This window comes from Otolemur garnettii, unplaced genomic scaffold (assembly GCF_000181295.1).
Source record: "Otolemur garnettii isolate 467f Iridium unplaced genomic scaffold, OtoGar3 scaffold00082, whole genome shotgun sequence".
In the NCBI taxonomy this organism is placed as follows: domain Eukaryota; kingdom Metazoa; phylum Chordata; class Mammalia; order Primates; family Galagidae; genus Otolemur; species Otolemur garnettii.
The window spans coordinates 7,851,194-7,861,234 of NW_003852477.1; the positions used below are offsets into that span (position 1 = coordinate 7,851,194).

At 54.0% G+C, this 10,041-nt stretch overlaps 1 protein-coding gene across 1 annotated transcript; it reads left to right on the forward strand.

The window, feature by feature from the left end:
- TMIE (transmembrane inner ear) lies at window positions 1-7,626 on the forward strand. The gene is made up of 4 exons (XM_003794527.1): window positions 1-96; window positions 3,457-3,574; window positions 7,028-7,177; window positions 7,529-7,626. The coding sequence occupies exons 1-4, from the start codon at window positions 1-3 to the stop codon at window positions 7,624-7,626; spliced, it is 462 nt and encodes a 153-aa protein (XP_003794575.1).
- The last annotated feature ends 2,415 nt before the right edge of the window (window positions 7,627-10,041 follow it).

Here is a 10,041-nt window from a genome sequence, read left to right on the forward strand (position 1 = left end):
ATGGCAGGGCTGCAGCGAGGTGGAGGACCCCTCTGGGCGCTGGGCGGCACCACGCTGGGGGTCTGCCTTACCAGGGTCGCTGGGCAGCTGGTGGAGGTGAGGCTGCTTGGAGGGCGTGGGGGTGGCTATCACCAAGGCAGAAGGTTGGAGGTGCACCTTTCTGATCTGGAGCTGGCATTATCCCTTACTCTTCCTCTAGACCCAATCTAGTGGAGCAACACAGCCTTGCCCCAAGTGCTGCCAGGCTGTGAGGGAAACTCAGCCCCCATTCTTAGGATCCCTGGTCTGGGGAAAGAGCACTGCCCCTGTTTTCTGGAACATTAGTCTGATAGGAGAATCTCAGCCTGATCTTAGGGATTCCCAATGTGACTGGGGACACAGTCCTGCCCAGACTGATGGGGGACATTCAGCCACTATCCTCTAGTCTTTTGTCCCATTGTAGGAGATGGGGGGTGGGGGGGGTGCACAGCCCTTGGTTTCCTTGACCTCTAGTTTGATGGAAGAGATATAGACCCTGAACTTAGGGCTTTCTGGAGGAAACAGCCTCTGCCTTCAAGAATCCTCCAGCGATCTAATGGGGGAGAAATAGCCTTGGGAAGGAGGGGAGGACACTCCAAGGGTGGGAGCAGCAAGATGAAGAGACCCTTATGGAGCAGCTATGTGGAGAATGGCTCCAGAAGGGGAAGGGTGGGTGGGGCAAGACCCAGGGACTTGGGGGGGGGGTCTGATTTGATCCTTGTAACAGGGAGCTATAGAAGATTTCTAAGCAGGGGTGACTCATGATGAGCTCTGGTTTTGAAGAAGGAGCTGCCATGATAGCCCAGAAAGAGGTGAAGAGGATGGCTGGGGTGGTAGGGAAGGATCTGGCTGGGCCAGGAAAGGCTGGGAAGGGAAGAGCTGAGCAAAGAGGGAGGAATGGACCAGACCTGGAATTCTGGAATGTGAGGCCAGAGGGAGAAGGCTAGGGCTAGAGCTAGGGAGAAGTGGGGGATGGAGCCTGTGTAGGCAGGGGCAGAGTGGAGAGAGCAGGAAACAGAATGCAGCAGGGACACCTAAGGGATAGTGCTTAGAGGACAGGGTGGGATAGGCAAGACAGAGCCAGAGAGGATATGGGGGACACAGTCCTAAACTAAAGGGTCTAAAGGGAATGGAGGACAGAGCCCTGCACCCCAGTGTAGCCTGTCCCTGATGCTGCTGTGATCAGTAGGCTGGACTAGAGTCAGGTGTCAGCTCCACTGTCCCTGTAAGGGGAGCCAGGGTGGCTCAAGGCCCATGGGGTGTATTTGGACCCCTTACTGGCTGCCCTGAGGCCTCAGATGCAGAAATTGAGCTGGCCTGGGTACAGGCAGAAGGTTGGGTGTGGGGGTCAAGTCAGTTGAGCCAAGGATTCTTCACCCCCACCCCCAGGAACCCATCTTCTCCCAGATCATCAATGGAAATTGTATTAAAGTCCATATGCCTGACATCTGCCTACAGCCTAAGCAAGGCCCTAGCCCTTCAGGAAACCCTGGAGACATGAGCAGGGCTAGGGTCCAGGTCACCACCCAACCCAGCTCTGCAGGCATCACAATTACCCTCTGAAGGAGGTGGGGACCACCAAGCTTCAGAATTCGGGCCCCCAGGAGGGCCCACCAGAGGAAATGGCTATTACCTGCTATCGTCTACCCAAGACCCCTGTCAGGAATAAGAGTAGGCCCAGCTCCATCCACATCAAGTCTGGAGCAAGAGTGTGTAAGGAAGTGAGCATTCAGTGGGCTGGGCTCAGAATCTGAGGACTTTACTTTGGCCCTCAAGTCTCCCAGGGCCAATGCACCCTAATCCCAGGGATTCCCTTAGAACTAGGGAATTCTGCCACTGCCAGGCCCTGACCCTAACGCCATACATGTGCCTGACCACACACACATGTGTTCCAACTACACTGTGCCAAACTCCGTGTGTTCCCCAACCCCTGTACATGTGTCCCATCCCACACACACATCCAGGGGACATATTTCATTTTTCCTATCAGGTTGGGTAGAAAGAGCTGCTGAGCAACTCCTGCACTTACCCCACTCCAGTTGCAGACAGAGAAACTGAGGTCCAGAAGGAAGAAGTCTCCCACCCTAGTTCTCCCTGGTGAGGAGAAAAGAGCCAGGGAGATGTACCAATCCCAGGCCCACAGATCCTCTGGTTACCTGGGGCAGTTGGCTGATCCACTCTGAGTGTCTCCAACCCACATTGAATGTTCATTAGATGCAGGAGCACCTGGCTCATGATAGATGCCCAATCCATGTGTATGGACTGAGGAGGAGAATGGGTGGACAGCTGAGCTATAGGTTGCCTCTCCTTCCCAGAGAGCCAGGAGGGACTCAAAGTGCCTGTCCTTATTTGGTTAATTAAGGGACAACATCTTTCACAGATGCCCCAGAATCCTCTCTCCCTCTGAGCACTAGCCCCGTCCCTACTTCTTAGACATAACTTAATGAAAGAGGCTGGAAGAAACACGACCTTCAAAAAAGGTCTCAAATGACCCCCACTGGATATTCACTGAGTGCACCCTGGTCACAGACAGGTCTTCTCAGATTCCATAGGGCAAGGCCCTCTCCCCTAAATATCCAGGACAGGGCCATATCTCCTCAGACTAGGACAGTGCTGTGTCCCCTAGACACTCAGGGTAGGGCTATATTCTCTAGACACAGGACAGGACCACATCCTGTAGACATCCAGAGCAGAGCCATGGCCCCTCAGACCTAGGGCAGCGCGTGTGCCCTAAACCCTGAGGAAAAGCCATGTCCTCTATACACTGGGGCAGGATCCTTCAGTCCCTCAGGGCAGGGTAAATATTGGCTGGGAAAGAGGGAGGTGGCTGGTTGTGGTCCATTCATGCTTGTGGCAACAACACTTACACCTTTAGGCCTCCAGGTGGCGCCACTGCATCGCAGACATTTATCTAGTCCAGTCCTGGACTGCACTAGCCTAGTCTCCCAGCAGAAGGTCTGTCCAGGTGACAGAGCTATGGGCCCCTGACTCCTAGCTCCACTCCCACCTGGCACTGGGGAGGCAGGAGAGCCGAATACAGTCTACCAGCACAGTACAGGCCTTCCTTTGTCTCTGGCCTTGGTCCTGAGGCCTCACCTGCCTGTGTGGGTCCTAGGACAGGAGTGGGAGGAGGTATCCAATGGGACCTTGAACCTGGCTGGACAGGCCATCCACATTTCTTCTCCAGGCCTTTGTTTCCCTAAGCATCAACCACCCTCCCACTTCAAGTCCCTGGGTCTGTGATCTGAGGCTCTGCCCAGTTCCATTCCAAATCTGGAACTTCCCAAGATCTAAGGTGTTGGTAGTAAATGTCTAAGACAAATTTTAAGAAATTCTGAAATGCTTGGGCTGAGCCCTTGCTGAAAGCTGGGCCTCTCTTGGCCCTGTCCCAACTTGCTGGCCTCTGCCTGGCTCACTCCCCTCTCTCCTGACCCACAGCCCAGCACGGCCCCGCCTAAGCCCAAGCCGCCCCCGCTGACCAAGGAGACGGTGGTGTTCTGGGACATGCGCCTGTGGCACGTGGTGGGCATCTTTTCGCTCTTCGTGTTGTCCATCAGTGAGTAGCTGCTCCCTGCTCACTCTGCCACACTGCAGTGAGAGCACAGCACCCCCCGGAGCCTCCTGCCCCCCACACTCCTGCCAGCACCATTCCTGTAGGCTCAGAACAGCAATTCCGGGCAGTGCAGGCAGGCCAGGTGCCCACAGGAAGCCTGCCATGGTTTCTGGCACCTCCTGATCCACATAAAGTCCCTAAGGAGGGTTGACAGGCCAGTGGTGACCTTAAGTATTCTGCTGGACCCTGGGAGGCAGCCACATGGCAATTATGATAATTACAGGGAACTCTACTGAATCAGGGCAAGGACAGAGATATGTCATTTTTCCCTATGGTTGGCCTCCTGAAGCTTTTCCTGCAATTTGGTCAGCTTAAAGGCCCAACACCCAGGGGCCCCAGCAAGGCCACTCTCCACCAGGGGCTCCCCAGCCACCAAGTAGATGTGGCTCCCAGGCTTTGAAGCCTGCCTTGTCAGATGCCATCTTCCAAAAATGACTCAACGTGTCTCAATTAAGAGGAGAACCATTCCTCTCATGTGATCTGGGAGCTTCTTAATGCAAAGTTGGAACAGAAACAGGCTTAGCCTGCTCCCCTTAGCTCACCTCCTAGAATGTGGTCTGGAGTTGGGGAAGGGGGCAGAAAGTCACAAGAAAAGCAGTCATATCAGGGAGGCTGCCATGGCACAAAGCCGTATGACAGAGGTTCCCACCAGGCACAGGCATGAATGGGGGGATATGGACAGTAAAAGGAGCAGCAGCTCACTCTTCGGCAAAGGCATTATAGAAGAGGGTCCCTAAGCTGCAGACTGGTGGGAAGATGGGTGGGGTTTTGCCAGGTGGGAAGGCTGGAAAGGCATTCCTGGCAGAGAGGATGGTGTGAGCAGAGGCTGGAAGAAACACGGCCTTCAAAAAAGGTCTCAAATGACCCCCACTGGATATTCACTGAGTGCACCCTGGGCAGGGAGACTAAAGCTGCACTTACCAGTAAGTTCTAGCTGAAACTGTCCCAGGATGAGGTCCTCTGGAGGGATGGGTGGCCCACAGAGGGCCCATCCAGATGTGAGGGGTTCCAAGGAAGACATGACATCTGATTTGCATGTGCTTCTTGTGGCACCAGAAGTGCCTTCCCAAGAAAGTATCCCCCCTGCACACCCTGCCCTCATCTGATGAAGAGGTTGTCCTTTGTGCCCAGCTGAGGCTAAGAACCAGTCAGGCATCTTAGTGGAGACCCCACAGAGAGACAGATGTGCCCACAACCTCAGCCCAGGTGTCTAGAGAGGGAGACAACCCACAGCCCCAAGAGGCAGGTATGGAGAGTCACCTGCCATACAGAAGCCACAGGAGTAGTCTAGGGTGCAAGGCTAGGGAGCAGCTCTGGGGCACCCCAGGGAACAAGGGCAAGGGCACTTAGGGGGCCTTAAGACACATAACACCTCTCTCAGGCTCTGCTCAGCCCCCAAAGGTGGAGGTCCCTGGGACCACACAAGAAAGGTGCACAGTATCAGACCCAGAGGCACCTGGACGTCACCCAGAGAGACCATCCTCTAACCCCATTTCCTAGAAGGGGTAATGAATAGTCCCAAAGGCCTCTAAACCTCAGCATTTGTTACTTTCCCCACAGCACTAGGCATTGAGAATAACATCTCCTGGGGAGGAAACATCTTTCCCACTTCCCAGTCTGTTTGGGCTTAGGCTGTTAGTGGAGCATCACCCTCAGAACCCTGCAGAGAAAAGGACTGGAGCTAGATGGGGTACCTCTGATGTTATTGGGTACTTATATCTAAAGCCTTTACTTGGGCCCTGGAACTCAATCCAAATCACTTTGTTTCTCCCCTTCTTTTTTTTTTTTCTTTTCTTTTTTTTATTGAACGGTAACTATGTACATTAATGCACTTCTGGGGTACAGTGTGGGGTTTTCACATGCAATCTGAAATACTTCCATCAACTGGTCAACACAGCCTTCATGTCATTTTCTCAGTTATTGCTTTAAAACATTCACATTCTACTCTTAGAAAGATTCACCTGTACCCCTATAAGGTAAACCTCAGAAGTAATCCCTCCAAACTCCCTCCCTCCACCCATTACCCCCTCCCTTCTCCCACCCCCCTCCCCATATTGTTTCTCCCCTTCTTTGAAGAAAAGCAACCAGGCCAGGCTGGGTGGGGCAGGCCTGGAGTGAGGGGCAGTGTTTGAGCCCTGCTCTGGCTCCCAGTAGCTGCCTACTGAGATCCCTGTGAAGCTCCAGCTTCCTAGGGCCTGGGACCCACCTACATGGAGCCTGTAGGGCATGATCCTAAGGAGGTACCTAGTGAGGTAACTAGAAGTGGCTCAAACCTTGGGTCTCAGGTACACGCATGGGTCTGGAGAAGCCCAGGACCCAGCTCTTTGGATTAGAAAGGCCTGCTGTCTGCTCAGGTCTACCCACAGAGAGGTGTACAGTCAGATTCACTGCTGGGCCCTCATGCAACAACCCTCACCCTCAATGTGTGTGTTTGGATGTTTTTGGCTCCCCAGTCTATCCACGCAGGAGTCCAGTCCTATTCCTAGGGTTTTGAGACCATCCCATTCATCCAGCCATTATTTTTCTTTTCATTTGGTAAGTCTGGGCAAGACTCAGTGGAACCACAATGTTTGCCTGAAGGGATATTGCCTTGGTTGCATAAAATAATCCCAGAGGGTACTCTAGCCCAGGCTACATAGATCTGATCCATCTTCCCCAAAATAGGCCTGGCTTGTCTTGCTTGGGCCCTCCTGCCCCCAGGAGTCTGCCAGGAAGTTATGTCTGCTCATCTGATTTATAATAGGAACTAGCCTCATCCCCTCCCCTGGGACTAGGGCCAAGGTGGCCAGACTGTGGGGGCCTTAGAAAAATAAACTAAGTCCAGCCAGGTCCTAGCAGCCCTAACCTGCCCTGCCCATCACTAGATGGGCCAGCTCCATGTCCTGTGCAGCTGGGCTCCACTGGAAAAACACTTCTGAAATAACTCTGTCTGAGATAAACACTCCAGGGCTGGGTTTGTGCCCTCTCACCAGCACCCTCCCCAGCCCAGAGGAGGAGCCCACACTTGTCCACAGGGAGGCCAGGGAGGACACATCCATGAACTTTGAACTCTGAGGCAGCTCTACTCCTACTTTTGGGTTACACCAGAGGCAACACAGAAGCCTGGGTTGAACATGAGCACCAGGGTGGGATGACCTCTACAGAGCTTGAATCACAATGCAGCCAGCTGCATTACCCCTTAGCAACTCTCAGTCTAGTCAAAAAGGCTCTCAGGACCAGGACCTACCATATAACTTACAGAGCCAATGTAAAATTCATGGGACCCTGCCCAACTGCCCCAAGTCAGGCCACCCCAGGAAAGCCACTGGAGCAGCCCCAGGGTTCAGAGTGGTTTTGTCAAGATGCTGAGCCTCCTGAAGTCATACCCCACCCAAACCTGCTCTGTCCTCCCTACAGTTATCACCCTGTGTTGTGTCTTCAACTGCCGTGTGCCACGGACCCGAAAGGAGATTGAAGCCCGGTACCTACAGCGAAAGGCAGCCAAGATGTACACAGACAAGCTAGAGACCGTGCCCCCCCTCAATGAGCTCACAGAAATCCCTGGAGGTAAGCAGGCCCTGCCCACTCCCCCAACCCAGCAGCTGTCTGATCCTGCTAAGCCAGCCAGTTCCTTAGTCCTGCTGTGGCAACTCACCTGCTCCCCCTTCTTCCCCTCCACTATAATGGAGTGAGAACAGGTTCAGGAGGGGGCCCAAGTCCTGTCCAAGGATACCAGAGCACAGAAATCAGTCAGAGTGATGAAAGCAGAACAATGAGCCTATTCTCCAGTAGGAGAGGTCTGGAAGGAAGAAGTAAAGGGCAGGATATGGAAGCTTCTGGGGCCCACCCACTTGAGACCGCTGAGCCCCAGGAACTTGCCTCAACGCAACTACACAACCTCTTTCCCCTATCCCATAGAGAATAAGAAGAAAAAGAAGGACAGCGTGGACACAGTGGCCATCAAGGTAGAGGAAGATGAGAAGAATGCAGCCAAGAAGAAGAAAGGAGAGAAATGAGGGGAGCATCCTGGAGGTGGCCACTGGGGCTGCCAGGCCTTGGAGCTCAAGATCTGGCCAGGGTCCAGGCACCCTGGACTCTGAGTTTATATGCAGACCACAGAGGCTATAGTCAGAGCAGGGAAGGGGAGAAGTCTATGGCCACATCCTCACAGCCCATCAGGTGCAGGAACAAGACCACAGTGAGTGTCCTGCCTCCCAGCCTGGACTCCACTACCTTCACCCCATCCACATGGGCCCTTTCTCAGCAGAGGTGGCCTTGGGCCACTGTCCCTCTGCAGATGGAGAATGGCCGTACACTGTTCTCCCCACCCAGTTATACCTGCATCCTACCTTTTCTGCTAGGGGCATCAGTGGCTAGCTGGAAAAACAGGATGTGGGCTTCCCTTATGGCGGGGGATGGCCAAACTACATGGATTAGGGTATGAGGCTATACCCAGACTGGCCTGAGGAGGGTGAGAGGCTTGCTGGGGCAAGTTGTGATAACAGGAGGGACTTCAGTTAAGGCAGGTAGCAGCCCTAATGGTGAGGACACGCCTCCGAGCCTGGCAGGGGTTCTAGCCCAAGGAAGTGAGCAGAGGTGGCCCTGGGAACAGAACCCCCAGCCCTCAAAGAGCAAGATCAAGGCAATGAGATCCCCTCTTTCACACATTGTAATGAGGCTGAGGCTGCTGGGAGGCCCAGCCTGAGGTACAGGAGCTCAGGCTCAAACTGGGGGCTCTGGGGTAGGCCAGAGGGAGCAGGGAAGAAAGCTGGGGCCTGAGCCTCCTCTTGGAATATTTGAGAAGCCAAGGGTGACCTCGGGCTATTCTGGTGGCTCCTGAAGTGGGAGGTTTTATGGCTCCAGGGAATCAAGGCAGGGGGCACACCTAGCCTCCCACCAGCTGAATATAACAGCCCCCAGCAGCTTCTTCTACCATTTCCCATAAGGAGCTCCTAAAAGAAGCATCTCTGACCAGAAGACAAAGGCCCAGACACCACCTAGGGGAGGGAAGATGAGCAGAGGCACTGAACATCAGACTGAGGCCCTCAGGCCTGGGCCTGAAGACTAAGGACACACCAGAGGTTTCTGAGCCAGGGAAGCCTGCTGCAAAAACAGCCTGCAAGAGATTTATAAATAAAGCTGAGTTCCTTCTCAGACCAATATAAAACCGCCTCCTGAGATGACACCTCATGCAGCTCTCTCGTGGAGGGTGATAGGTGACTCAGAACAGGTGCTTCTCCACCTGAATTAGAATATGACTGAGGGAGAAATAGTGGCCAAGAGGCTGAGGGGCAGTTGCAGTCCCTCAACCCATCCAAGGCAGGCATCAGGACTGGAGAGAGGGGAAGAGCTGTCTGCTGTCTAGGTGCTGGGATGACAAGGCTGCTCTCAATGCTCCCCTACCAGACTCTATGGCTCTCAATAGGCCTTTGACTGTCTGAGCCCAGCGCTGGGGACACAGAAGAGTCAAACCTGGCACCTGATCTGGATCTGGATCATCACTGTGTAAGGAGGAGAGTGATCCAGGCTGACATAAGGAAGGAGCCTGACGTGAGGTCATAAGGGCAGAGAGGGAGAAATTACAGAAGTCCCTGCCAGGAAAGCAAAGTACTCGCCACCAGAAGAGAGCAGCTGGCTACTCTCTTCCCACACGAAGGGTGGACAAAAGTGATTCTACCAGGCGGGTCAGAACCCTCTGTGTACCCAGGCAGCAGAAATTCAGAGGGGCAGGAGCCACTCAAAGTCACACAGAAGGAAGTTGGTGAAGACTAAGGAAGTCCAGGCCTGGGCTCTATCTGCCTTCCTATGATTTGGGGCCTCTACCAGCCCTTTGTGGACAGACAAGCTGCTGATAGTAGAGTAATGTCTGATCCCAGTGGGCACCTGCCTGAGTCTCCAGGCAGGGGAGAGAGCTAGAAGGTCAAAGTTCACTATGATTCTAGCCCCTGATCAAGAAGAACCTGACTCCCACCAGTGAATCACAGAAAGAATACCCTTACCTTCCAGGCCAGCGAGAGTTACACTCTCACCCCAGCCTCTAACCTTTTCTTAGAAGCCCCAGTTTCAGCCTGGGGAGTATGTTCTAAGTCCTGCATCATCCGACCCCTTCACACTCCCTTCACCTTCTGCAGGAGCCACCTTGAACCTCTGGATGGAGGCAGATCCTAGAGGCTCTACACTTTTTGGCATAAACCGCCCACCCGCCTCTGGTTCACCTATCTCCCACTAGAGCAGGCCCAGGCAGTGAGGGGCCTCCAAGGCCCAGGAAGGAGGAGGCACACTGAGGAGGCACAGGAATCAGAAGTGTTTAATTGAGCAGCTGGTTTCTGCCCTGCAAGGCAGGGTTGTGACAGCTGCATGTGCAGCATGCTGGGCATAAGGGCAGGGGAACCTAGGAGAGGGAGGACACACCAGGGAGGGTACCCAGAGTG

What these genes read in the sequence shown, in the direction of transcription:
- TMIE (XM_003794527.1), top strand. Translation starts at nt 1, where the DNA reads ATGGCAGGGCTGCAGCGAGGTGGAGGACCCCTCTGGGCGCTGGGCGGC. An exon ending in TCGCTGGGCAGCTGGTGGAG is followed by an intron (nt 97 to 3,456) that starts GTGAGGCTGCTT and finishes CCTGACCCACAG; the next exon opens with CCCAGCACGGCCCCGCCTAA. An exon ending in GCTCACAGAAATCCCTGGAG is followed by an intron (nt 7,178 to 7,528) that starts GTAAGCAGGCCC and finishes CCTATCCCATAG; the next exon opens with AGAATAAGAAGAAAAAGAAG.